The sequence below is a fragment of the Vanessa atalanta genome, chromosome 7 (genome assembly GCF_905147765.1).
Source record: "Vanessa atalanta chromosome 7, ilVanAtal1.2, whole genome shotgun sequence".
Taxonomy (NCBI): Eukaryota; Metazoa; Arthropoda; class Insecta; order Lepidoptera; family Nymphalidae; genus Vanessa; species Vanessa atalanta.
In genome coordinates, this window is record NC_061877.1 from 11,165,558 (window position 1) to 11,190,599 (window position 25,042).

A 25,042-nucleotide genomic window follows, 5' to 3' on the forward strand; every position below is an offset into this window, starting at 1 on the left:
TTATGATCTTGATCTGTGGTTTTGTGCCGTATTATTTACACTAGCGCACGCATATTTTTTGTACGAGTATGTACTAGCATCCTCAACAGCAAAGTTATGCTACGTAACGATTCTCACCTGTGAACCGTGGACTACGCAGGAGATATTATTTTATTTCGTGTTGTCATGCATTATTATTGTTTAAAATATGTAAATTAATTATAATCTTCGGTTACAACTTAATACATATTTCACTCGTGAAATGTTGAAAGCTAACTTACGTTGACGCGCTTTTGTGTTGCGAATATCCTTTACGTGTTACAATTCATGTACTTCAGAGCGTAGTTTGTAAGCGTGGGAATTTATTTTAGTACACACACATAGGTACTTTCCAATAATACAGTTGCATTGTGCCGTGTATCGTACGCATCCCCGGAGACAATCAGTTGCTTGTTTTAGGTGCAACGAATAAATTAAATTTTCATTGCGCGTTCATAACGTAGGATTTATAAAAATACATTTAATTACAAGTAATGTATTAGCTATAAGGTTGTCACTCGCAAACACAATTATAAATTATTTGTTAGCATAGGGTGCGGTCAGAGTGCATTAAGATGCTTAATATACATTATGATTTTTATTGTTTCAACTGCATTCGTCTAACTAAATAATTACTATTTTCTGGATATTTTAAGGTTGGTAAGTATACCGAATTAGGGCGTAAAGTATTTAAATTTTATAAATAAAAATAACGGAGGTAAATAAATATCAAATTATTGTTTTTAATTAACTAGAAATAGTTTCTAGTTAATTAAAAAACAAAATACTTTTTCTTGATTAAACAAGTTTTTATTAAAAAAAAAGTATTACGTCACATTATTTTTCGAATTGCTCACATCGAGCCCTATCATTTGATACCTATTTTGCAGAAGTGCATAAAAAATAACTATTCTGCCATCTCGAATGATCCACCATATTGGACTTATAATGACGTCAAGCTCTCAGCGTCAGCTTATAGTGTATTGTCATCCAAACTTAATGTGTATACAAAATTTCAGCCAAATCGGTTATAGATATCTGCTTCATAAATGAGTAGCAAGATTCCACCCACACATAAATATATACATACATTGCAAGTTAAATAAAAGCTTTTAAAAATAAACAATTGCGTCCCACGACACTCGCACCCCACCCTTATTCTAACTTGTCTATGTGTGCGTAGACGTTTCGCGAAATTATAAGACTCGGCTCGAAATAAAAACTGACGTGCTCCCACCTTGAGCTCTGGGGAAGGACTGAAAATTTATTGACAGAAATGTCGAATAATAAGTCAAAACCGTCAAATTATTTTCTCCATACTAAAAAGTATGGACGACGAATGCCAAAAAGTAAGCAATATTTAAATAAAATTACTATAATATTGTGTGATATAATAAAAATTGAACATGGGGAACTTATTATTTACACTTTTGTGTCCCCATTTAACCGAAAATACATGTATAAACTAGCAGCTAAATAGCTTAAAAAATGTTAATAGAAAAGGTCGATTTCAGTGTTTGGAGTGATATTGACGATGAATTTACTAAGTTATTGATATATTTTTTATAAATATGATGCGGTGAAACTTGAGATATATCTATTCAGATACTGAATGTATTTTTTTATCCATAATCAATACTCCAGTTTTAAGATTTTTTGAAAATAGTAAGCGCTATTTTAGCCTTCCGCAAGGACTGTCCTCTTCATGTCAAATGCCATTTTCTATCATTTCACGATCGCGTTCCGCTGTTAGTTTCGAGTGTGAATACAGAACAGTACTGCAATAAAATAGAACAGAATAGCTCTCTACAGGTCTGATTCCATTATTTGGTATTCTTAATAAAAATAAAATATTCAAGGATTTTAGGATTATTATAGAAAAATAAAAATTGCTTCATTTCGATTACATTTTTCCTCAAATCTTTTAAAATAAAATACTCGTGACGCAAAAAGGTTATCCTGCTATTTTTGAGTGTATTTACATTACATTAGCAGCCTGTAAATTTCCCACTTTTGGGCTAAGGCCTCCTCTCCCTATGAGAAGATGGTTTGGAACATATTCGCGCTGCTCCAATGCGTATTAGTGGAATACACATGTGGCAGAATTTAATTGAAATTAGACACATGTAGGTTTCCTCACGATGTTTTCCTTCACCGCCGAGCATGAGATGAATTATGAGCACAAACGAAGCACATGAAAATTCAGTGATGCCTGCCTGGGTTTGAACCCGAAATCATCGGTTAAGATGCACGCGTTCTAACCACTGGGCCATCTCGGCTCGCTTTGAGTGTATATCAAAATAAATTCAAAATCGATGTTTACATGATGTTAACCACATTAATATTGGCATTACAATCTTGAATTGCACCGCGTTAACTGGCGCATACAAGATTGAATATGTGCGCTCTGATATGCATATTCTTTGTATCCATGAATTAACTATATTAAAACCTCAGACAAGCACTTCTAACTAACTCATAAAGAACAGCTGCAGTTAACAATAAATTATACAAAACACACTCTTACACTTGCACTTTAGATTACAAAATCATGCGCGTATTTACTTAAGTTTACTCGCTTTAAATTTTTATATATTAGTAAAGTAAACGAGCAAATAGAACACCTGATGGAAAGTACTGACGACCAATCTATGTTGACTTTGTAAGAATTATTAATTAATACTTCCAACTATTAAAGCTAAAGTGTTTTGTCACTTGTGCCAACGACACGCGCTCAGCATACATATAAATACAAAGTAAAGTTCGCAATGCGCTGTTCACCATGGCAACTTATATTTATATATTAGACACGCCAACAGGGAAACATACAAAATATTTTTAACAAAAATATATGGGTAGATTACACTGGTACGCAAGCATTCCCAATAACCAGTCACTGACATGCTCCTGCTGCTTAATATACAAAACTAACTATAATTATAACCACAGTTTAACTCTATGTATTTTGATGACAATATGCGGTTAGTTTCCTCTTCAAACCAGTACATGTGTCGTTGTAAATTTCACGGTCCTTGTGTCACTACACTGGCTCACTCAAGCTTGAACCGGACAGCATTATATAGTCGAATTTTGACGACAGAATACATAATTTGCACAAAAAAAAAACATTTAATTAATGTATATTTTCTACTTGAACTAATGTCAATTTTGTATTTTTTAGGTTAAGGAATATTCAATCTGGTGAAAGGACGAATAACAATGCCTTTATGTATTCCGATGAAGTCAGGAGTAATGAAATATCAAAAGAAAAAAAACTTATTCGACATCGAAAGAAATTAAGCGCCAAAGCACATGGAGAATATAAAAAGTTTGAAATACCTGAACATGAGTTTGAGGAAAGATTTGAAGTCAAACCGCCCCCTAAGAAAACATTCAATAACACTCAAAGCAAGGAAAATCAACATTTTCAAGATTGGTTTTTTCGGAACAGCGACGATGATTTAGAAGCTAGTGAAAGCAGATATAATTATACTGAGGTATATTTCCATACTCAGATTATTTAATGTTATGTTTAATGACTTACAAAGTTTATAAGGAAATTCTCAATAATGTTAACTGTAGAAATAGCAATAAAATCAATATTCCGTCTAGCGATTCATTCATGGTTATTCGTAAAGCTATAAAAGTACAAATTGAAAAACTTTTCTGAAGTCCTTTCCACAGCGACGCAGGCCTCGGGCTGAACGGTTGTAAAGTTTTAATGTATCCTGTAGACACTCCAACTGGCGCTTACTTTGTATACTAAGAGAATTCTTTTGTCAAAGCGTAGACTAAATTGTTTTAAAGCCAACAACATATTATTAGCATTAAGTAACAAAAGTTATGTAACATTAAATAATATCCCGTAAAAGTCCCACGAGCCACTGTTCAAGAGTTTCTCCTCTTCGTACTTCAGTGCAGTTTTAGAGAGTATATTATGTAGCAGAGTTCCTTCCGTCACATGTGCGCTGTCTAATGATATTTTGATTTACAATCAAGAATGAGTAAAACTATAAAAAGAGATAAGTTCATAAAAAGTGAGTGATTCTTCTCTGGGTTGTCCTACCTTCTGTTCAGATCCATGTCATCTATTCATCTGCCCAATGGGATTTTAGAAATTAAATGCACGTTCTAAAAGTTAACTAAATTAAAATGATCATGTATCCGTTATGTAATTAAAACTAAATTCAGAAAATAAGGTAAGGTATCTTCAATCTTCGAAATAGTAGTTTTTTTACTAGCGCCTATTTGAACAAATTTCTAAACCAATATACAGAAAACTTGACCAAAAGATAAAGCGCATTTTAAAGAAAATCTTAATGTGTAATTATTAATTATATAACTATGCAGTAGTTATACCCGCTTTTAATTTAGACAATGGGTAACAAAGTATTAAAATATTTGTTTCTAGATAAAAACAAGACATCGTACCACCAGAGCGGCTACAAATCGAAAAGAACGAATCTGGGAGAACGGTGTGATACCATACGAAATCGATGGTAACTTCAGCGGTGCACATAAGTCCCTGTTCAAACAAGCGATGAGGCATTGGGAAAACTTTACATGTGTCAAGTTTGTGGAACGAGATTCAGCTCTTCACAAGGATTACATTGTTTTCACTGAAAGACCTTGCGGGTGAGTCAACCGGTTCCTAACAATAGTTACTTCAATTTCAGTTCACATTAGTTACGTAATTATAAAACGACCAGATGAAGTTAGTTTAAACTATTATACGTATGTTTTTTTTTTCTTTTTATTACGTACGTAGAGTTGACAGCATTGAACACCTGATGGCAAGTGGTCAATTACTTTTATAGTCATTAGCGCTGTTAGAATATTAACTACTCCTAACATCGACAAGTTTGGCCTTCATTTCATTAGCTTACTGTTTAGTATTAGAGTAGGTACTTACCCAGTCGGGGTTGCACAAAGCCAAGAAAATATCATTATTATAGTAATAAATTATATAAAATGAGGAGAACGTGTAATTGCATAAATCCAACGAAATGAGTCAACAGTCGCCAAAATAAGTAAATTTAGGCCACCAATTTATCTTACAAATTAGCAAATTATAGCTTTGCATGACATGTTTGATGGACCAATTACCGGGCTCGTAATTTGTGACTCCAGCAGGATATGCAGTTTTGTCAGCCGTCTGTTCTTAGACCCGATTTTCTGTAAATCTTGTACTAATAACGTTTTTATTTAAGTCAACGACGGAACTTTTTAAAATGGAAAATGTACTTATTAAAATGCAAAATTTCAGCATAAATTGCAATGTTATAGACTTTTACCAATTTTGACAAAAGTCAGGATCGATTGAATAGAATAGGAGTCTTCTTGTATGATATAAATCTAACAATTACTGAACTAGCGGTTCCCGTAAAGTATAAGAAAAAACTTGAAACTCACCACAGAACACGATCGTGAAATCTCGAATGAAAAATGTTTCATCGACTACAATAATAATTATAATACTTAAGAGATATATACATTAAAATATCGTAGCACGTTAATTTTTGTAAATATTTTATATCATACGATTTTTAATATTCGACAGTTCATTTCGCAGTCAATATTCAAATATACAATATTCAACAGAAGCATGAAAACACTATTATTGGTTGTTAAAATTTTACACGACAGTATGAACACCAAACGAGAGTAATCATGATATATTTTTTATTTCATTTACTGTTTGTAATAATAAACGGTAGCCAATATTATTAAAGGTTATTTATTCATTACTATTCATTGCGGGCTATCGGTTCTGGCACCAGTTGGACACTAGTAGCGACTAAGGGCCTTTCGCTGTCCTTTAAAAATAATTGCTATAGGGCTGCAAATGATAAATTTCATTTATTTAATTAATTAATAGTAAATAACGCAATAAATTTTGATGATGATATGCAGTCCCGTTTTGCTTCGAAAAGGACATTTACGAAAGACAAAACTCTACTAAAACAACCGTCAAGCGTTATTTACCCTCAAATCTTTATATAGCCCTTATTGTTTTAATAATATTACATTTATATAACGGTAATATTCTTCACATATTATTGACAAAAAGATTTTATTATACTTGGTGGTAAGGCTCTGTGTAAGCACGTCAGGGTATGTACTACCACATCAGATATTCAACCGCCAACCAGTTATACTTAGTATTGTTGTGTTACGGCTTAAAGAGTGAGTAAGCTGGTGTAAATACAGGTACAAGGGACATAACATTTTGGCTTAGTAATTTAAGGAATATTTGATATCGCCAATGTCTACGGACGGTAATGAAACAATAAAAAAAAACTTAACAGTTACATTTAAGGGCTGTTACTACTTTATCTTTTTCGTCAGGTCTATTTGATATTTAAAATGATTTTTTAAATTAATATAGATGCTGTTCCTTCGTCGGAAAGCGAGGTGGAGGCGCCCAAGCTATATCGATTGGAAAGAACTGCGACAAATTCGGCATAGTGGTCCACGAACTTGGTCATGTGGTCGGGTTCTGGCACGAACACACACGACCGGATCGGGACCGACACGTGCAGATTATAAGAGATAATATTATGACTGGTGAGTAAATCTTTTTGGTAAATAAGGCATACTGCTCAAGATTATGTTAATGATAAAAAGCGTGGTCTTAGTATTTATTGACTTCTAGGCAGGATAAATAAAAAATAATAATTGTTATTTATTGATATATTCTGTAATTAAAATGGTGGAAAAGAGTAACTTCTGAGTTTCTTGCCGGTTCTTCTCGGTAAAATCTACTTTGCGAACCGGTGGTAGCTTTAAAATCAACTGTGTAAAATGACAATTCAAAGGTGATTTTATGAGCCTACTTGAATACAGAATAATAATTTGATTTTAATTTAGAATTATTTTTATATTATTTTTTCTTGGAAAAGCAAGAATTTATAAATAAAAAAAATAACAGACGATCACGGTTTATACCTGAAATTTAGATACAACTATTTTTTACTAACAATTATAATCTTATCTGCTAATATATTTTCTAAAATTGGAATTAAAATGCTATATAATGACTTTTGTCTATATTGTGTTATTAGTTTCACAGCGTGCGTGTGAATAAAGCTTATGTTCATCAGCTTGTTATGTCTATTTGACACGCAATGTCAATTTATTTGACACATGCTCTAAAATTTAATTACTAAATACATTTTAATTATAATAAGCCTAATTCAATGTAATGGTGAAAATAATAGCAATAATTTGATTAGAACTGTATTCCAAACAATTTTTTGTTACGAAATTTTAAAACGAACTTTGTTACTACACGCAAAAAATAATCTGAATTACTAACCTTCCCTTCTTTAGAGATAGTTAACCATTCAGCAAAAAAAAAATTATACATATATATTTTTTGTAGTAATTCAAAATATCACATGATTATAGAAATTGTTCGGTCAGACAGTATTAAAAAAAAATTAAGTCGCAATTATATAAGGATGGCAACAAATTTGCGGATTCGTCGCATTCATTTATCTTAAACCTTTTTATTTTAAATCCACAATCACTTAATTGCCAGCCCTACTTAGAATCTTATATTATGAATAATTACCATATAAAATCGGAATAATCATCCACCGAGCATTGTATTGAGGTCCCAAAATGATTTCGTGGGGCCATTGTTCCCAAGTAAACATTACTTAAGCTAAGAACTGAAAGAAATAAAATGTATTACAAAATGGCGTCCTCTCAAAAGGATGATATCTGAATAGACCTTAGAATAAAAATAACTAGAAGTTGATAGTGAAAATATCAGATGTGTTGTAAACATTTTTGTGATTCTATTTATTAATACACATTAAGAAGATAATTATAATAATGCATACCAATAGCTTTTACTGTTATTTAATGAGGTGGATCTGTATCTAATAATCGATAGGGTTCCACAATACAGGGACCAAATTCTAGTAACTGTAACGGTAATGATACGGTCCTGATTCTATACCGATCAAACTTTGACCGAACCGCAACTGGATCGTGCCTTTGTAGAATATGAAAACGGCTGAAACGTAGGATAATGTTTAGATTTGATTGAGATATACGTCTTATTTGTCAGTAGAACCCTGGGCCCCAACCCTTACTGGGTAAAGTGTAAAACATTATTAGAATCTAGACACTAACAATTTTTCATTTTCATCATCGCTTCATTCATTGCTTATGTCATTGTTGTTACGTTAAATAGTTACTACAGGACAAAAGCCTAGCCTCCAAAACATTGGATATTATTTTAGTGTACTATGGACTTCAATTCTAGTTTTGGGGATATAATCACGAGTGATTCGTTTCTTCAAGTTCAAAATTATTTGACACAACATTCTATAAGTAATTTGAACATAAAAGTACTATAAAAATGTATTATTTTCTGTAAATATTAAGCCGAAACTCTCTCAGTTACTAAGTAACTCTATGTTCTGTGATAGAGTCAGTGTGAAGTGCGTAACGTAGCCGCGTCTTTTCTTCAAGTCGGCACTTGACCTGAATCCAACGTGCGTTTCAAATCTTCACGTTATTCACACCGTTGCATAACATCATTTCTTGAAGTCTCTGTTTTTTTTTTAATTTCATTTATTGCACACTAGTCTTACAAAAACATATTTTTGAAGTGATAATTTCTTATGGGAGGGTAAACCACTTCGTTACGTAACGCGGTACGGCGGTCTGTCTGGTTTCGCTTTCTCTGATACATTCTTAGTTACAATTCTTGAATACGTATGTACGTACATACACAAAATTTTAATGTACATATTATATGTACCTTTCCTTAAACAATTTAAATATAAAAAAAATCAATATTAAATAGTTCGACTTAGATTATTTTAAGTTATCACTTCTGTCGGGCGTCACACGAGACGCACACGTATTTTTTAATTTATATGCATAAACTTACAATGTTATATGATACTAAAATGGGTTAATTCATAAAGCCTTGAACCAACAATGCCATTCGAATTACCCCTTTAATTTGCGGGAAACTCCTAGTTGGCAACAGTACAATAATTACGTACATTAAGAGATTAGCATCGCCCCGATGACACAGTTTCTTTGACCTATTACCGAATGTTACACGTCATTGTGAAAGACACGTCTACCATTGTAAATGTCACGTCATGACTGTCAAACCGAGTCATGGGAATCCGGAAGGAAATTACATCTTCCTGTTTATTTACACATATACTTATTTATTGTCCTCGTGTCTTCTGATTGTGACCGACATTCTAAACGACATTCGTAATAATGTAATCATGAACTGCATTTGAACTCGTTGAAGTGATAACTATGTATTGAAATAAACAATTTATATTTATTAGCATTGGTTTTGTTCTGAAATATTTCATATATAAAACCTCGTTTTTTACGATGAATGATAGATGATCATTAAAATGATTTAAACAGTAGGTATAGCTGTTGTTATTGTGATAACAGTTGATTGTAATAAATTGATCGTGATATAAATATTTTTGTTTATAAGTAGATAATATACATATATAAACAGATGTATCGGTTGGAACGAAGTTGCCATTGTTATATATTATATTTTAAATATAAGAAATGGAAAGAAATTAACAACGTTTGAAAATAAATAAATGACAATAAATAAAATTGTTATAAAAACATTTATAATAATTCTATTTAAAACTGTTTATAATAGAAAGAGATAGAGAAAGAAAGAGAGAGAGAGAGAGAGGGAAAGGTCGTCTGGTAGTCTTCATAACGCATTATTATTACAGGACAATTTCTGCCAGTACACACTACTGCAAGCCGCGTAAAAGAACTTCGGTCTAAAAACATGTTTAGTAAATTAAAATATACTTTATTCAAGTACAAACACTTTTGAATCATCAATCAACAAGATTACATTTTTGTATTCTAACAATAATATTAACTCCAAGCTCTTCGTCTATCTAGTAGTATATAAAGTAGTATATAATATGCCTTACATATTATTCCTTTTTTTAATATGAGCATTAAATTTATTAAGCGTTAATACACAACATAAATTATTGCTGTTTATTCTGGCCGCGAATTAAATAGCTGAAGCAAATTAATTGATAAGGTGCCTTATAAGCTTATCTTGCGAGTTTTGTTCAAGCAATTTACAACACGTCTAAACTATATACCTAAAATTTTCAGCTACTTAGAAATTTGGAGTTTTGAGTTCGGAATCATAATTTACCACGTGTTATTTTGGAACCGTGTTCGTTTTATTTAAAAAAATAATTTCGAACTTATAAAATAGGTCATTTACTTGCTGTTGTATTTCCAAAACATAAGCTACATTTAGATAATCTTTGAAATATCACCCATTACGGATAATGCGTGTTCTAGTGATAACCTTAATGATCACTATGAACTGGGCAAGCTAATTGCAAGTGGGTTCAAGCTCGCCGACAGCTGCCGAGAATTAAATAAGTATTACATCATATCATACTAGCCCACTTATTCCCTGGTGATCTTGATAGCTCATAGCTATTGTTAGAAAATAAAAGTATAAACGCGATGCAGATAGTCATGTCTATAAAAGCGGTTATCAGTAATGTTAGAAGTCCTTGGACCAAGAACTTACTGAAATTTAAGGGAATTTATTCTAAGACAGGACAAGGCCGTTCTAAGACATTGTTCCTTTATTAATTCAGATTAATTTGACGTAAGTAGCAAATGAACACATATGCCTTTGTTTTAAACATTTAACTATTAAAATAGTTATGTAACACTGCAGTTTCGTTGGAATTGAAGACATTATTTATTCATCAAAATTTAGGTATTAAATGAATTCCAAGCTACTTTTAAAATAATAATCGAAAAGTTTTTTTTAATATAAACCAGATATTAAGTTTTTAAGGTGACAAAAAAAGGAAACGAATTAATTCGCCATAAATATTTTAAAAATACAAAACACACAAAAATTTTTAATTGCATAATAGTTACACAGTAACACAACAGATTTGAAATACAACGCAAACAAATATCTCAAAAAAAAAACAACCTTTACATAAAAGCACAGTAATAATATCTTTACCAGAATAACGAAAAATTTCGTCTCGTTATGGTAACATTGGTGAAAAATAATTACTCAGGCAAAATTCATAGACAAGCTTTGAGCATAAATAACCAAAATGCCAGGAGTACACCGATATTCTAGACATTCAAAACTTGGTATTTGTTGAAGAAATTTAAATAATTTTAAATTAAACTCTAACACTGTGAATTAAGGTCGAATTTAATTCACAGCAGACCGTCCTAATTGTCAGAGATAAGCAACTGTAAGGTTATTGTTATCAATTTAAATCTTCGTCAATTTATAATGGTTTTAGTTTGGAAATTTTACCAAGTATTTTGCATTTAAATTCTAATTAACTCTTGACTCTTGTCATATCTGAAACGCTACCTGAATATACTTAAATTAATAAAAAATATTAACATTGAAATCATAGATTTATATCAACATTTTTTATAAATGATTTGATTAAAACATTCCTTAATTTTTCAGTACGAAATATCAGGTCTTATACACAACACAATAAGATAGGTATCTTCTCTATTCAATTCTCCTTTAATAGGCTTACTTTAAAGTCAGAGAATTTGTTATCAATTGGCCGATGTAAGTTCTTAACAAGGATTATAAACTTCTAAATTAATTTCCTTTAATCTGCTCTCAATGTTATTGGGAACTCGAGAAGTTTGACGAAGTTGATTACTTTTTACCTGCTACGTCTAGATTGAAAAGCTGTGAAGTGTTATAAAAATTCTAGGTTTCTCTTCTATTTGAGATTTTTATAGCCGGAGCAAACTCAGATTAAAATTTACATGTTGAATTAATAGCAGTATATTTTATTGATTCTAAATTATTCTAAGGTTATTTTTTTTTTGTATACATTCTGGCCTAAATCTTGTATTAAACTAATATTATAACTACGTAAGTAACTCTGTTCGTCTGTTTGTTTGTCATCAAGACAAAACCACAGAACTAAAACGTCAACTACTTTGTTTTAATGTAACGCCTTTTTCCACAGGACAAGAATACAATTTTAACAAGCTAACCGAGGAAGAAGTGAATTCTCTTGGACAGACGTATGATTACGATTCCATTATGCACTACGCTCGTAATACGTTCAGCAAGGGAACGTATTTAGATACCATTCTACCGCTTGAAGTGCATGGAAAGAAGAGACCGGAGATTGGACAGAGAGTTAGACTAAGTGCCAGCGACATCGCACAAACAAATTTACTTTATAAATGCGCAAGTAAGTTTAGTAGTTGTTAACTAATTTATCTATCTATCTGTCGATATATATAAAACCGAAATACTATTGATTAATCACGAAATCTCAGAAACTATAACACCTACAAAGTTGAAATTGGGCACGTAGGTTTCTTATAGAGCGTAGACATTCGTCAAGAATGGATTTTACGAAAATTGTTGGTAAAACGGTTTGTCTTTTATAAATTTCGCACGAGTAAAGCCAGTTGTTTTTTATAAGAACTTTTTAGTTTATCTAGTGGCTAACTTAAAAGGCTATTAACCCCGAGTTCTTGGATTCAAGTCTGGTGAGAGGGGGGGGGGTGGTCTATGTTAATAATAAGTTACAGTGCTTACTTCATTAAGCACTTTAATTCTATGGCCGCAGGGAAGAGTTCGGGCGGGGGCTTGTAACTATTCCCTTTACCGATTTGCCGTCCCATCATTTATAGGATTTTAGGATTATGATGGTCAGGGAATCGTGACTCCACTTGGGTTGGCATACAACCTTGCATTACAATACGACCTGCGCAGTTGGATAATGTCTCTAGAAAATGAAATCTATCAGTAGAACATCATCAATATTGTTATGACAGTTGCCAATTATAATCGAATGATATATTTTTAATCGTCTTTGTCTATAGACACCGAGAAACACATCAAAAGAAATATCGTTTTCTATTAAACCCTTTTCGTGTTTTATAGCCCCACGTAATTTTTTATCTTTATACATAGAATGCGGTAAAACATTCCTGGGTAATTCCGGATGGTTTAATTCTCCTGGTTGGGGCACGGACACGCCTGCGACACCAGACCGATGCGAGTGGCGAATCGTGGCTACGCACGGTGAACGTGTCGTGCTTAATATCACTGGTAAGTTGCTTTAACATCAGTAACTCCTATTATATTCATAAATCTACAAAATCGGCCAAGGTTATCTTAAAAAACAAATAATAATTAACTATATTAGTTATAGTTATAATTAACGTAAAGTTAGAGATAAGAAGTTGTTCTGATAACAATCAGGTTGGGACCATTACCGCTCTCAAACAACCCCTCGAAATTAGTAGTATCGACACTTTACAAGATCTTATCAAAGGGGCTTCTTGTACTAACCTTATTAAGTTACCAACCAACCTTATTATAATTAATGTACCTAATTTATATTTATATTAATTTATATACCTGAGCTATATGATTATAAAATGCATCCGATTTTGATGAAATTTTGTATGGAGATAGTTTAAATACCGGGAATAGACCTATGTCCACCCCCACTAATTCACACCGATGGTGTAAAATTACACAAATAACACATAAACATGTGTAATAGGTAAAGTTTTATCAATTTCGCGCAGGTAAGGCCGCAAGTTCAGCTAGTATCAAAATAAATCACGTATTAAGTACATAACGCTTTTTATAAATATAAAAAATCTACTTACAAATTGAATCAGCAATTCAAGAGAATAAAATATGTCTAGAAAACATATTAAAAAAATATACTTGTGCGTCGTCGCGCGACGGAAGTGATAGCTTAAAAAACGTCCGAAATCGGGTATCGCTGGGGGTTTGAGTGAGAAAGTAAGGGCGGTAGATAGCCGCTGCCGTATGCGTAAGAGAAAGGGAACAGACTGGCGCCGTAACGCGTTACGTAACGAAGCGTTTTACCCCACAAGAAGTTATCACTTCAAAAAATCTGAGAGAAAAATATTTTGTTAGTAAAATAGCTTATTGCCTACATAAACCTAACCTAAGCGGGTTTAACACACTGGCCTTTTGACGGTAAAACAATGACTACAGAAATGCATTCCATGTAAATACTTTTGAAGTTGTATAATGTTATTCTAAATGCCGATGTACACCCCCAGGCACAGACTGAATATGTATATCGAATTCAAGTAATGGATTTACGGTACGCGAATTAATGAATTTATCGTTTTCCTACACAGCCTTAGGCATACCGTCTGTATCGATAAATCTTTATACTCTAGCTCATATTGAACGACGATTTTAGTCCTTAACGCTTAGCGTTAAAGACTACATTGTATTAAACTATTAATTAATTTAAATAACAATTGTTATCTAGTTGTATGTCAGAAGATTTGTAGGATGAAATATATTATATTAACAATATAACATAGAAACTAAAATAATATTTTAAATGTAGTTTCAAAAATATAATAATTATACTTGGTGGTAGAGCTTCGTGTAACGTCTAAGTAGGTACCACCCACTCATCAGACATTCTACCACCAAACATATTGCTGTGCTCCGGTTAAAAGGTTGAGTGAGCCAGTGAAACTACATGTATGAGACAAAACATCGTAGCCGATACCGATGTAAGAAACAATTAATATTTCTTACAGCATCCATGTCCGTAAACGACGGTGACCACTTACATCACGTGGTTACTTGTTCGTTCGCCGAACTAAACCATTTAAAAAAACAAAACACAAAAAAAAAAAACAAAACAATTAAATATGTCTTAATACCAACAAAATTATAATGTAATTGTAACAATAATTAAATTGACATATTATCTATGATCTAACAATAACATATACATATATATACTCATCACATAATACATACAAGGCCCCTAAAGGAATGGTAACCCATAGATGGCAAAAGACACAGAGATAGACAAAATATGAGATGGGAGGCCGACATTAAAGAAGCAGCGGGCCCATCATGGCATCGCAAAGCAAAAGCTGGGATTGAATGGAAATCTTCAGACTTTGTCTGAAAACAAACTGCAGGACATTAACGATCGTAAGCCGATATTTTACTTCAAAAGTTTAAGGGAAATTCAAAAAGAAAAATATATTATTATTTATATAAACTAGAACAGCAATAAAGGCTTTATTTATTTATTATATATAAATAAAAAATATTGTTTGAATGTTTGTCGATGTGTGCTTAAACCATTCATCCGGGTAACCATTCTTTTGGGTACGTGCACGAAAGTTCCCTGACCAAAAAAAACTATCCGTGCGAAGCTGGGATGGCTAAGATAATATTAATTTATTATGATACATCTTATGTACCCAATGGATTTAAACATCTTATGTAGAATAAGAAATTCGTATTTCTTTTAACATATCAAATTCGGCGCCATTGATGTGCTATCAAGATTCATTGATACTAAAGTACTTTGAGATGAAGTTGATTTCTGTCACATAATGTAGGGAATAGACTAATATCCTCTGGGAATGAAAGCAAATGCGTTAGACGCCGAAACATAAAACTCAGACTAGAATTTATTTTTTCTCAGTAAATCCTTTTTTCATCGTGACGTGACGTCATATTATAGTAAAAAAAAAACTTATTTAAATATTACTTGTCCTGCTCGTGATATGTGGAGCTATAAGAGACAGCAAGGCTTTTAGTTCTGTTAAACTGATATATTATAAATATTGTATAGAACAGAATCACCACCAAACTTCTTTGTTAAAATATTATTTCAATTTATTTAAGTCTTATAGTAAAGTAAAGCGTATATATCCCACTACTGCCCAATGGCCCGTAAATATCATACAGCTGGGCTTAGGCGTACTCTACCTTTGAAATGCTAAGTTCGCTGTGTACGCTACCTCACGTTCACATCTCTGAATGCAATGAACGCACGAGATAAATAATGAACACAAATTAACAGAAATTCATATGAAAATTCACTAGAGCTTACCTGGTGAACCCGCCATCATCGGTAAACATGCAAGCTTTCTACAACTGGGCCATCAGTTATATATCATCATCTCCCTACTGATCAGTTTAGTTGCTTCAGTCTCTTGCGAAAATAATTTGCTCCAAGGCTCAAAATATACAAACTATTTATAGGCCATAGATAAAACAAAGTATACATTGAATATTTATTGAACGAAACGACAGTTCATTGGCAAAGCAAAATGAAACCAAAAGAGTAATTGCAATTGTGCCACTATCACTGTAAAAAAAAAAAAAAACATTTTTATAAAAACCTTTAAACGAGGAGTAAAAAATTAATGTCTGTTTCTCCTCTCGAGGGAGAGTTTTGACACGTAAATATACTACAACGCTGTCACTATGTGGCAGAAAGTCATCCGACTCATTTTTTTCTTCACGACGTTTTCCCGCATAAAACGAATTTTAAAGACACGATTAAACAAAGGATAAGTTACCTTATTTTCCTTAGCTTAAAACTTATCTAAGATTAAAAATTAAATATTCATGTTTGCTTAACTTAGTCTATAAAAATTTAAAGCTCATGACAAAAAACTATTGATAAATAAGGCGTATTACTCACTACAACTATTAAAGTAACAAATATTAAAGATAAAAAGTGTGGAATTAGTATTTGTTTATTTCTAGGCAGGATACATATAAATTGAATTGGTGGAAAAGGGTAAATACTGAGTTTCTTTTATATATTTATTTAATTTTAGTTCAGTTTCGCTTAGTATATTTCAGTTACTTCCACAGTATGATGTCTTACGGTATTATGCTTTGGGGTAACGCCGGCTGCGTTACCCTAAAGCATAATACCTTGGATAGTCGCTTGGATACAATATCTGTGCTACAGAAGAGGGCTATTCGCGCAATCTATAACCTAGGAGCTAAAAATTATTGAGGTATAAATCAAAAAAAATTAAGATATTAACTGTTGCTTCTCAATATATATTTAATGTTATGTATGTACGGAAAAATGTTAATGATAAAATGCGATACTCATAGCATTGGCACAAGGAACAAACACAAACTTGTTACTCCTGTTACTAGACTGCATAGAGTCAGTAACTCTTTTGTGGGACAATGTATACGGTTTTACAACAGGATCCTAGAAAGCGTTCAAAATGCCACATAAAAAAAAAATGTTAAGGAACGCTTGTGTGCGAAACATTATTACACAATTAGTGAGTTTATGATTGATAGCACACCATGCGAATGAAACGATCGCCTCCTGGCTATTTCTATTCATATCCAATGTATGTAAATAATAAAGATGACAAAAAAAGAACAAACCCGCTGAGTTTATTTCGCCAGTTCTTCTCAGGTCAGGGTATTTTCTTTTCCGAACCGGTGGTAGTGTTTAATTTGACTATCAATAAGTAATTTTTATGCTTCTATATTGAATAAAGATTTTTGAGTTTGAGTTTTCAAAGGTTCTTTTTTGAGCCTACTTGAATTATGAATATTTCGTTTATGATTAAACACAGATATACAGTTTGATTTAGTTTCATTTCAATTTATATGTATTAATATATATACACTTTCAGTATTGTTATGAATAATAACAATTCATTACGAATATGAGTTGCGGTTACATGTCACGTATAAAATTAATCTAAAATTAAAACTAATTGGAAACAACCACGGTTAATATGATATGGTCAAAAATTTATTATTCGCAGTAGTAGACGTCTATATTTTTTATTGATTTAGGTAAGTGTACAAAAAATGGGTCGCCTGATGGTAAGTGGTCACCTCCGCGCGTAGATAAGGGCGCTGTAAGAAATATTAACCATTCCTTACATTACCTTTAGTTACAATTTCATTCTGATATTTTTTAACTGCTATTGCAGTGTAGTTTTTATACAAGACTTATTTTTACTCGTTTACGGCGAAGACTTAAACAAAACAGTAGTACTAGGTCCGTATGTACGTATTTAAGTAAAAAATGTATACAGTGCGTTACCATCAATAGGAATTTTGTTTACAAAAAAATATTTAGTTCCAATAAATGATAAAAAGACGAAACGTTGTTTACTTTACATGTTAAATTTATTTTTACTTTATCATACATTTACGGCACTAAATGAGGTTTTTTAGTATGTGCAAATATTTTATCGGAACTTTTAAAGTAAACTGTATAGACGTAGTTATATGTAATAGCGTTGAACTCTTATTATAAATAAGGATATTTTTGGCCCATTGCTTAGGATGCATCTTAACCGATGATGGTTCAAACCTAGGCATGCACCTCTGAATTTTCATGTACTTAATTTGTGGTTTTAATTTTAATCGTTCTCGGTGAAGAAACACATCGCGAGGAAACCTGCATGACTCTATTTTCAATGAAATTCTGCCACATGTGTATACGCTAACCCGCATTGGAGCAGCGTGGTTGATCCCTAAACCTTCTCCTCAAAATAAAGGGGAGGTTATTATAAAGATAAAAGAGGTACATGATAATTCTTCGATAGATATCATAATAGAAGCTATAAAAATGTAGGTATAAAACAACAAATAAAAAATTCTATAGTTCACAAACAAGGTATAAAACGTTTTTTATTCTGTTTCCTTGCAAATGACCACTATAACAAGGACCCGTATTTTACGCAACATTGCTCTCGTATTATCGCAATGCTAAAGAATTGGGGTAGGAAAAGGTTTCACAGTAAATTGGCCATTTGATACAAGTACCCGTAATTTATCCTTATTTTTACATTATTTGTACATATTGTGATAGTTTTTGTCTCCAATAAAATGCCAGTTAAGAATAAGAATATATTTTATTTTATTTATTTTTTATCAAAAGGTACGTATTTCATTATCAAATTATGCACGCCTCTGACCAAATCGAAAGAGTGCAATTTAGTCTACTAGCTAGCTTAGAAGATTACAGATCTCCAGATCCTGAGTCAAACCCGTGCAGGGCCACAAAATTTCAATCTCATATTTAAATACACATACCTGTCCTCTTATAAGTTTCGTTCACCAAAGGTTGTCTCTGAGAAATCGTTATAAGCGATAAGACCGCCTTTGCGCACCATTTGTTGATTGTTTTTTGTTTCTCTTATGTTATCAGTTTTTTATATGTTGTGCAATAAAGTATTTAAAATAATATAATCATTGTAGTAGGAAGAAACCCATAGTTTGACATATGTCAGTTTTTAACAAATTCGTACTTCGGAACTTACGTATATAACTTATAAGATTATGAGAAGTCGGGTCTTTTTTAAAATTTCGTCAGCTAAGCACGTCACTAGATTTATTTAGTTTGCGGCGCTTCTAATATATAAACATATACAAATTATTTTCCCTAATACTAAAATAAAAGGTACAAAATTTTATTCTGTACCTTTTTATTTAGTAAGTATCCAATTAACAATCACATAAGAAGACTCTTGTAAAACTGGTAAGATAAACTCTCTTGAGTTCAAATCGAAACTTCCTTTAAAGAGTCTTATCATGTTAGGATCTTGTATTTAAAATGAATTAGTACAGCATAAGCGAATTAAAATTAATTCGAATTTTAAACATCTAATTGTTATTTTTTACAGAGATCGATATTCACAAATCCGATGGTTGTCGCTCAGAATGGGTCGAAGTTATTGACGGTTACATGCCCGATGCTCCTGTGCTGGGCCGCATCTGTGGCTCCGGGAAGGGGCCCATGATACGATCTACGGGCTCTCGACTAACCGTCGTGTATCAGCCAGGTCCCAGACCAAAACCAATGAAAGGATTCCGAGCGCACTATGAAGGTAAGATAATAAAAATTGTATTAAAGTTTAACAGTATATTTGAAAATCTTACCAAACTTGTTTTTTTCTAATTTATCTATTTGAGTTTATTCGACAATAATATTAAAATATGTTAATGTATTATTACAGAATACTTAAATAATATTTAAACTAAACGTTAGGAAACCTGAGGAGAAATATAATTCAACTGTTTATCTAAATACAAGCCTTATTCTTTCTTCCATAATATCATGCAGATGCTCTTGTAATATATTTAAAAGATTAAAGTACTTTATTTTGAAAGAAAATTTTCATATATCATAAAAATATCAGAGTTTCTTTGTTAGACATTATGTGATACATGAATACATTGTATCAAAAGTAATTTTTAAGAAGTTCACAAACAATTTTCACAACAGCCGAGATGGCCCAGTGGTTAGAACGCGTGCATCTTAACCGATGATTTCGAGTTCAAACCCAGGCAGGCACCACTGAATTTTCATGTGCTTAATTTGTGTTTATAATTCATCTCGTGCTCGGCGGTGAAGGAAAACATCGTGAGGAAACCTGCATGTGTCTAATTTCAACGAAATTCTGACACATGTGTATTCCGCCAACCCGCATTGGAGCAGCGTGGTGGAATATGCTCCAAATCAAAGGGAGAGGAGGCCTTTAGCCCAGCAGTGGGAAAATTTACAGCCTTCTAATGCTAATGCTCACAAACAATAACTATTAATTTGTCTTCAAACGACTTACAATATTTTATATTGATTTTCTTTATTCCTTTCGTATTTCCTCGACTAAATCTTATTTATATTTTATAAAAAAGACTCACATCTAACGACTCAAAGCACAACACGATCTTGTTTTCAGAACCGAATCTAATAACGCAGTCGTAATTCAATAAAGAATAGACATAACAATTCTGAAGTACCGTAACCCCGTGATTACTGAAAATTAATCATATTACTTCTTCATATATTATTAAATATTTAATCAGTTTTGTCTCGTCTATCCTACGCTTGTCTAACGATCCGTTTTGTTTAATATACTACAAAAAAAGAGAAAACAATTGCGGACGAAAAAAAAAATCTGCTCTTCATTTAATATCTATACCAAATATGTAATTATAACGTCGATGGGGACATGTACATTTCGAATTCAAGTTCGATAGGAATTGATGCTTTATATACAATGAAATTTATAAAAGTACCTAAACTAGTAGACTTTGCAGTATTATCAGTACTGGGTCATAATTCGCTCTTGTTTATTTGCGGACGGCGCAGTGTGTAAACTGCACTTACAAGCACGATTAATTATTGGACTTGATTTCAGCGTATCCTGTACTGATTGTAGGTACCCTAAAAAATACAGTTATTTTGTACGTTTATACTAATTTTTTTTTTCAATTTATTCCACAGCTGTGTGTGGTGGAGACATAGAAGTCGATAGCAGCGGTCATTTAGAGTCTCCTAACTATCCAGATGATTACCAACCCAATAAACTCTGTATTTGGAAACTGTCTGTGCCGCAGGTAAGACATAGAATATTTATCCTTACCACTACTCATCACTATCTCGTTCACGACTAAAAAAACATTACAATCGATTCAACCTCATCATATTTATGTGTTTGCAGGATTATCAGGTTGCTCTAAGGTTCCACTCATTCGAAGTCGAAAACCACGACACATGCAATTACGACAAAGTTAAAATAAGGGATGGAGACTCTATGGACAGTCCATTAATAGGCATGTTTTGTGGACACAAAATTCCTCCGGATATCAGGTAACATTTGTAGCAAAAATAAAACAAGTCGGAGCTCCATTATTAAAGTAAATAAATACTCATATGCCACTGCCACTTCAACATTGTAATAACTTTGCAATCATTTTTAATAAGACAATATTTTCTTTTTTCGTTTAAATGTAACTAAAATTTCAGATCTAACTCCAATAAACTTCTCGTTATCTTCGAGTCAGATAGCTCAGTGCAGAAGGCTGGTTTTTCTGCAACCTTTATGAAAGAGTTTGATGAATGCGCTTCTATTGATCATGGCTGCAGCCACTCTTGTGTTAACACTCTCGGCGGGTATGAGTGTGCTTGCGATATCGGTTACGAATTGCATTCTGATGGAAAGAAATGTGAGAGTGAGTATCAAACTTTATTAATAAAAATAGTTCCTATCATTTAGATTAGTAAGAATTATGATTTGCGGCCAAACAAAAACGTCTCTACTTAATTTTTACATTCATATTTACACAAAACTCATACGTTTACAGATGCCTGTGGTGGTGTTCTTTACGGTCCAAATGGTACAATAACATCACCATCTTTTCCTGACCTTTACCCACCATCCAAGAACTGTCTCTGGGAGATCGTCGCCCAGCCACAACATCGTATCACTCTTAACTTCACACATTTCGACTTGGAAGGCAGCAACAATATGTATCACCAGGTATGACATCATTAAATTCATTTAAATTATTACAGAAAAACATTGGACTGAAAATTTGTGAGTTAATTTTTTTGGGTATATCCCATAAACATAACCAACTACTATCATAATAATTTGTGAATTAATAAATATTTTTTGATAGTAAATACTTCCTATCTTATATGAGAAACATTTGATAAAATCCTACATCAATTGTAAGACTTAATGAAATCTTCATCAGACTGTATTAAACTAGAGTGACCATCTCTAGGGCAAGGTCTAGTTGTAATTTGTATAATAGACGGCAATTGTCATGAACGAACACGTTGCGCACTCGCAGTGTATGTGAAATATGAGCATAACGAAGGAACGTAACTCGCAAATTTTATTACAAAGCTTATCAAAAGCAAATAAATCTGTGTTAGATAAATTCGGTAGAGTAATGGAAAAAATAGTGAAAGCTATCAGAATTTTTTCATTAATGCCATACCAATTGAAATTTATATTTTATGAGACTAGAAATCTATGTGATGCTTGAATAGTATGAAAGCATTTATAACATATTATGCATAGTAAACGAAAATATAATTTTATAGGAGAGATAAAAAATAAAGCTAGTCAGTAGATATTTCTAAGTTTTAACTGAAACGTCCGTTATTTAAGTCCATTTATATAACTAAATCTGTATCAACGTAGATCCAAATTAGATATAATTATGATTTTGTTTTTGTTTTTATACGCATTTTTAAAAGTAATATATTTTTAAATATAAGGTTGGTATAATGAGAGTATTACTACAGTACATATTATTCATTTTTATAATGAATACGTAATTTACACCAATGATTAACAACCTATTCTCATGCTATAACACACCTTTTAATTGTATGTCCCATAAACAGCCGAATAAAATTGTATAAATATTTTATGGAATATTTTTGTACTATATTTTAAAAAGGAATATGCCATTTTTTATGTTACGCCCATTTATTTAATAAGTCTGCGTAAATAAACGTGGAATTCAGATATTTTTGGAACTCAATACTAGTCAAGACATATATTGAGTTTATTTTTAAAATATAGAGGTGATTCCGCTTGAAATTCTTCTTACAAGATGGAACTGAACTAATAAATTAAGATCTTAGACTTTGTCGGTCAATATCTAAATGCCTTGTAAGTTTTTTTATAAAATCGGTAGGCGGACATGCAAATGCCACCTGATGGTAAAAAAGTTTCGCTTAAAAGATGGAACTGAACTGGACTGAATAATTAGGATCTTAGACCGACTTTGTCGGTCAAGATCTGATTTCATTATAATTATATATAATAGGTAGGCGGACAAGCAAATGGGCCACCTAATGGCACGTTGTCCCCATCACCCCGTTAACACTTAAGCTGTAAGAAATATTACCCATTCCTGGATGTCCGCGTCATCGATTCTTCTTTTTATAAATATCAGTCCAGAAGAAGAAAGACATTAGATAAATATGTTTAAACATCGCTATCAATTGAAAGAACAGCGATCTGATTCAAGAGTACAAATATTACACTAATTAAATATATTAAGGAGTTATCGCTTGTTTTTACTCGCATACAGAAGATGCAAACTGAATTACTCATCATATATATAAGGCACCTTTTTCACAAGATTGTCTTACTAGTATATTTAATTTAAATTTATTTATATTTATTTTAAGGAGTGTGAATACGACAGTGTCACGGTACATTCGAGACTAGGGGATGACGTATTGAGACGGCATGGGGCATTTTGTGGTTCAGTTCTGCCACCACCGGTCACGTCTGATGGATCCGTGCTAAGAGTTCAGGTAAAGTATTTGCAATAAATTAATTTCACGCCATTAAAATACAAGTATACTGGATTTATCAAGACTTTACAGAAGTGAAATTAAATTTGATCCATTCCATGTAATCTATAAAAGGATTTCATAAACAAATCTCATCAATATATACCTATATGAGGTGGCTTTAACAAATACTTTTAAATCAATCAAAGAAAATAACGCTAAATTAAATGTAATGCTACCCACTTTTTCGAAATGTAAATTATAATAAATAATCCCGGATTGAACTTCCGTTTTTATCACTTAAAGAAACAAACCGTTATAAAACATTGACGATATTTCAAACCAAATTTCATTCATAAAAATATGTTTAATTATTATTGTCAAATCTAAATACAGTCTTTAATTCGTAAGGTAATAATAACCTATGTTACAGGATCTTTTTATACAAGTAATCATTTTAATATAAGCCATTATATTTCAGTTTACTTCGGACACCTCAGTCCATCATTCAGGATTCGCTGCCACGTATTACATTGACGTTGATGAATGCGCAGACAATAATGGCGGATGTCAACACGAGTGTCACAACACACTAGGTGGCTACGAGTGTGCATGTCATAGCGGGTTCACACTCCATCCGAACAAACATGACTGCAAGGAAGGCGGCTGCAAACATGATATCACACATCCACACGGCACTATTTTTAGGTAAGTCTACTTTGTCACCGATTATGAATATTTTCGGCTTTTATTGGAAAAAAATATTTCGGAACTCTTTGAAAAATTTTCTGAATAAGCCTAAACTTCACATACGATATCGCACAATAATTTCCTCACGACATTTGTGTTTTTTTTTTTGGTATATTCCGGGAGTGTACAAATTTGTATTAAATTAGGCATGTCCTAGACAAGCTCGTTTCCATCTTAATCTGCATCAGTATTAAATAAAAATATGACAATACTTACGTGTATTAAAGTTTAATATGTATTGGTAATTTCCATTAGAAAAAGTGAGCCAGTATAATACAAAAACAGGGTATTATAACAAACAATTGCACTAGTCTGATGATGTACAGTCG

The 25,042-nt window shown here is 32.3% G+C and overlaps 1 protein-coding gene across 3 annotated transcripts in view; it reads left to right on the top strand.

Moving 5' to 3' along the window:
* Positions 1 to 25,042, top strand: part of LOC125065137 (tolloid-like protein 1) — a 107,656-nt gene that overhangs the window by 78,071 nt on the left and 4,543 nt on the right. For all 3 annotated transcript variants that reach the window (XM_047672595.1, XM_047672594.1, XM_047672593.1), the window contains exons 5-16: positions 3,200 to 3,515; positions 4,430 to 4,653; positions 6,407 to 6,585; positions 12,054 to 12,284; positions 13,016 to 13,153; positions 19,540 to 19,743; positions 21,144 to 21,256; positions 21,361 to 21,509; positions 21,666 to 21,871; positions 22,004 to 22,179; positions 23,856 to 23,984; positions 24,445 to 24,671. In XM_047672595.1, the coding sequence (XP_047528551.1) occupies positions 3,200 to 3,515; positions 4,430 to 4,653; positions 6,407 to 6,585; positions 12,054 to 12,284; positions 13,016 to 13,153; positions 19,540 to 19,743; positions 21,144 to 21,256; positions 21,361 to 21,509; positions 21,666 to 21,871; positions 22,004 to 22,179; positions 23,856 to 23,984; positions 24,445 to 24,671 (2,292 nt within the window). The remainder of the gene's footprint in view (positions 1 to 3,199; positions 3,516 to 4,429; positions 4,654 to 6,406; positions 6,586 to 12,053; positions 12,285 to 13,015; positions 13,154 to 19,539; positions 19,744 to 21,143; positions 21,257 to 21,360; positions 21,510 to 21,665; positions 21,872 to 22,003; positions 22,180 to 23,855; positions 23,985 to 24,444; positions 24,672 to 25,042) is intronic.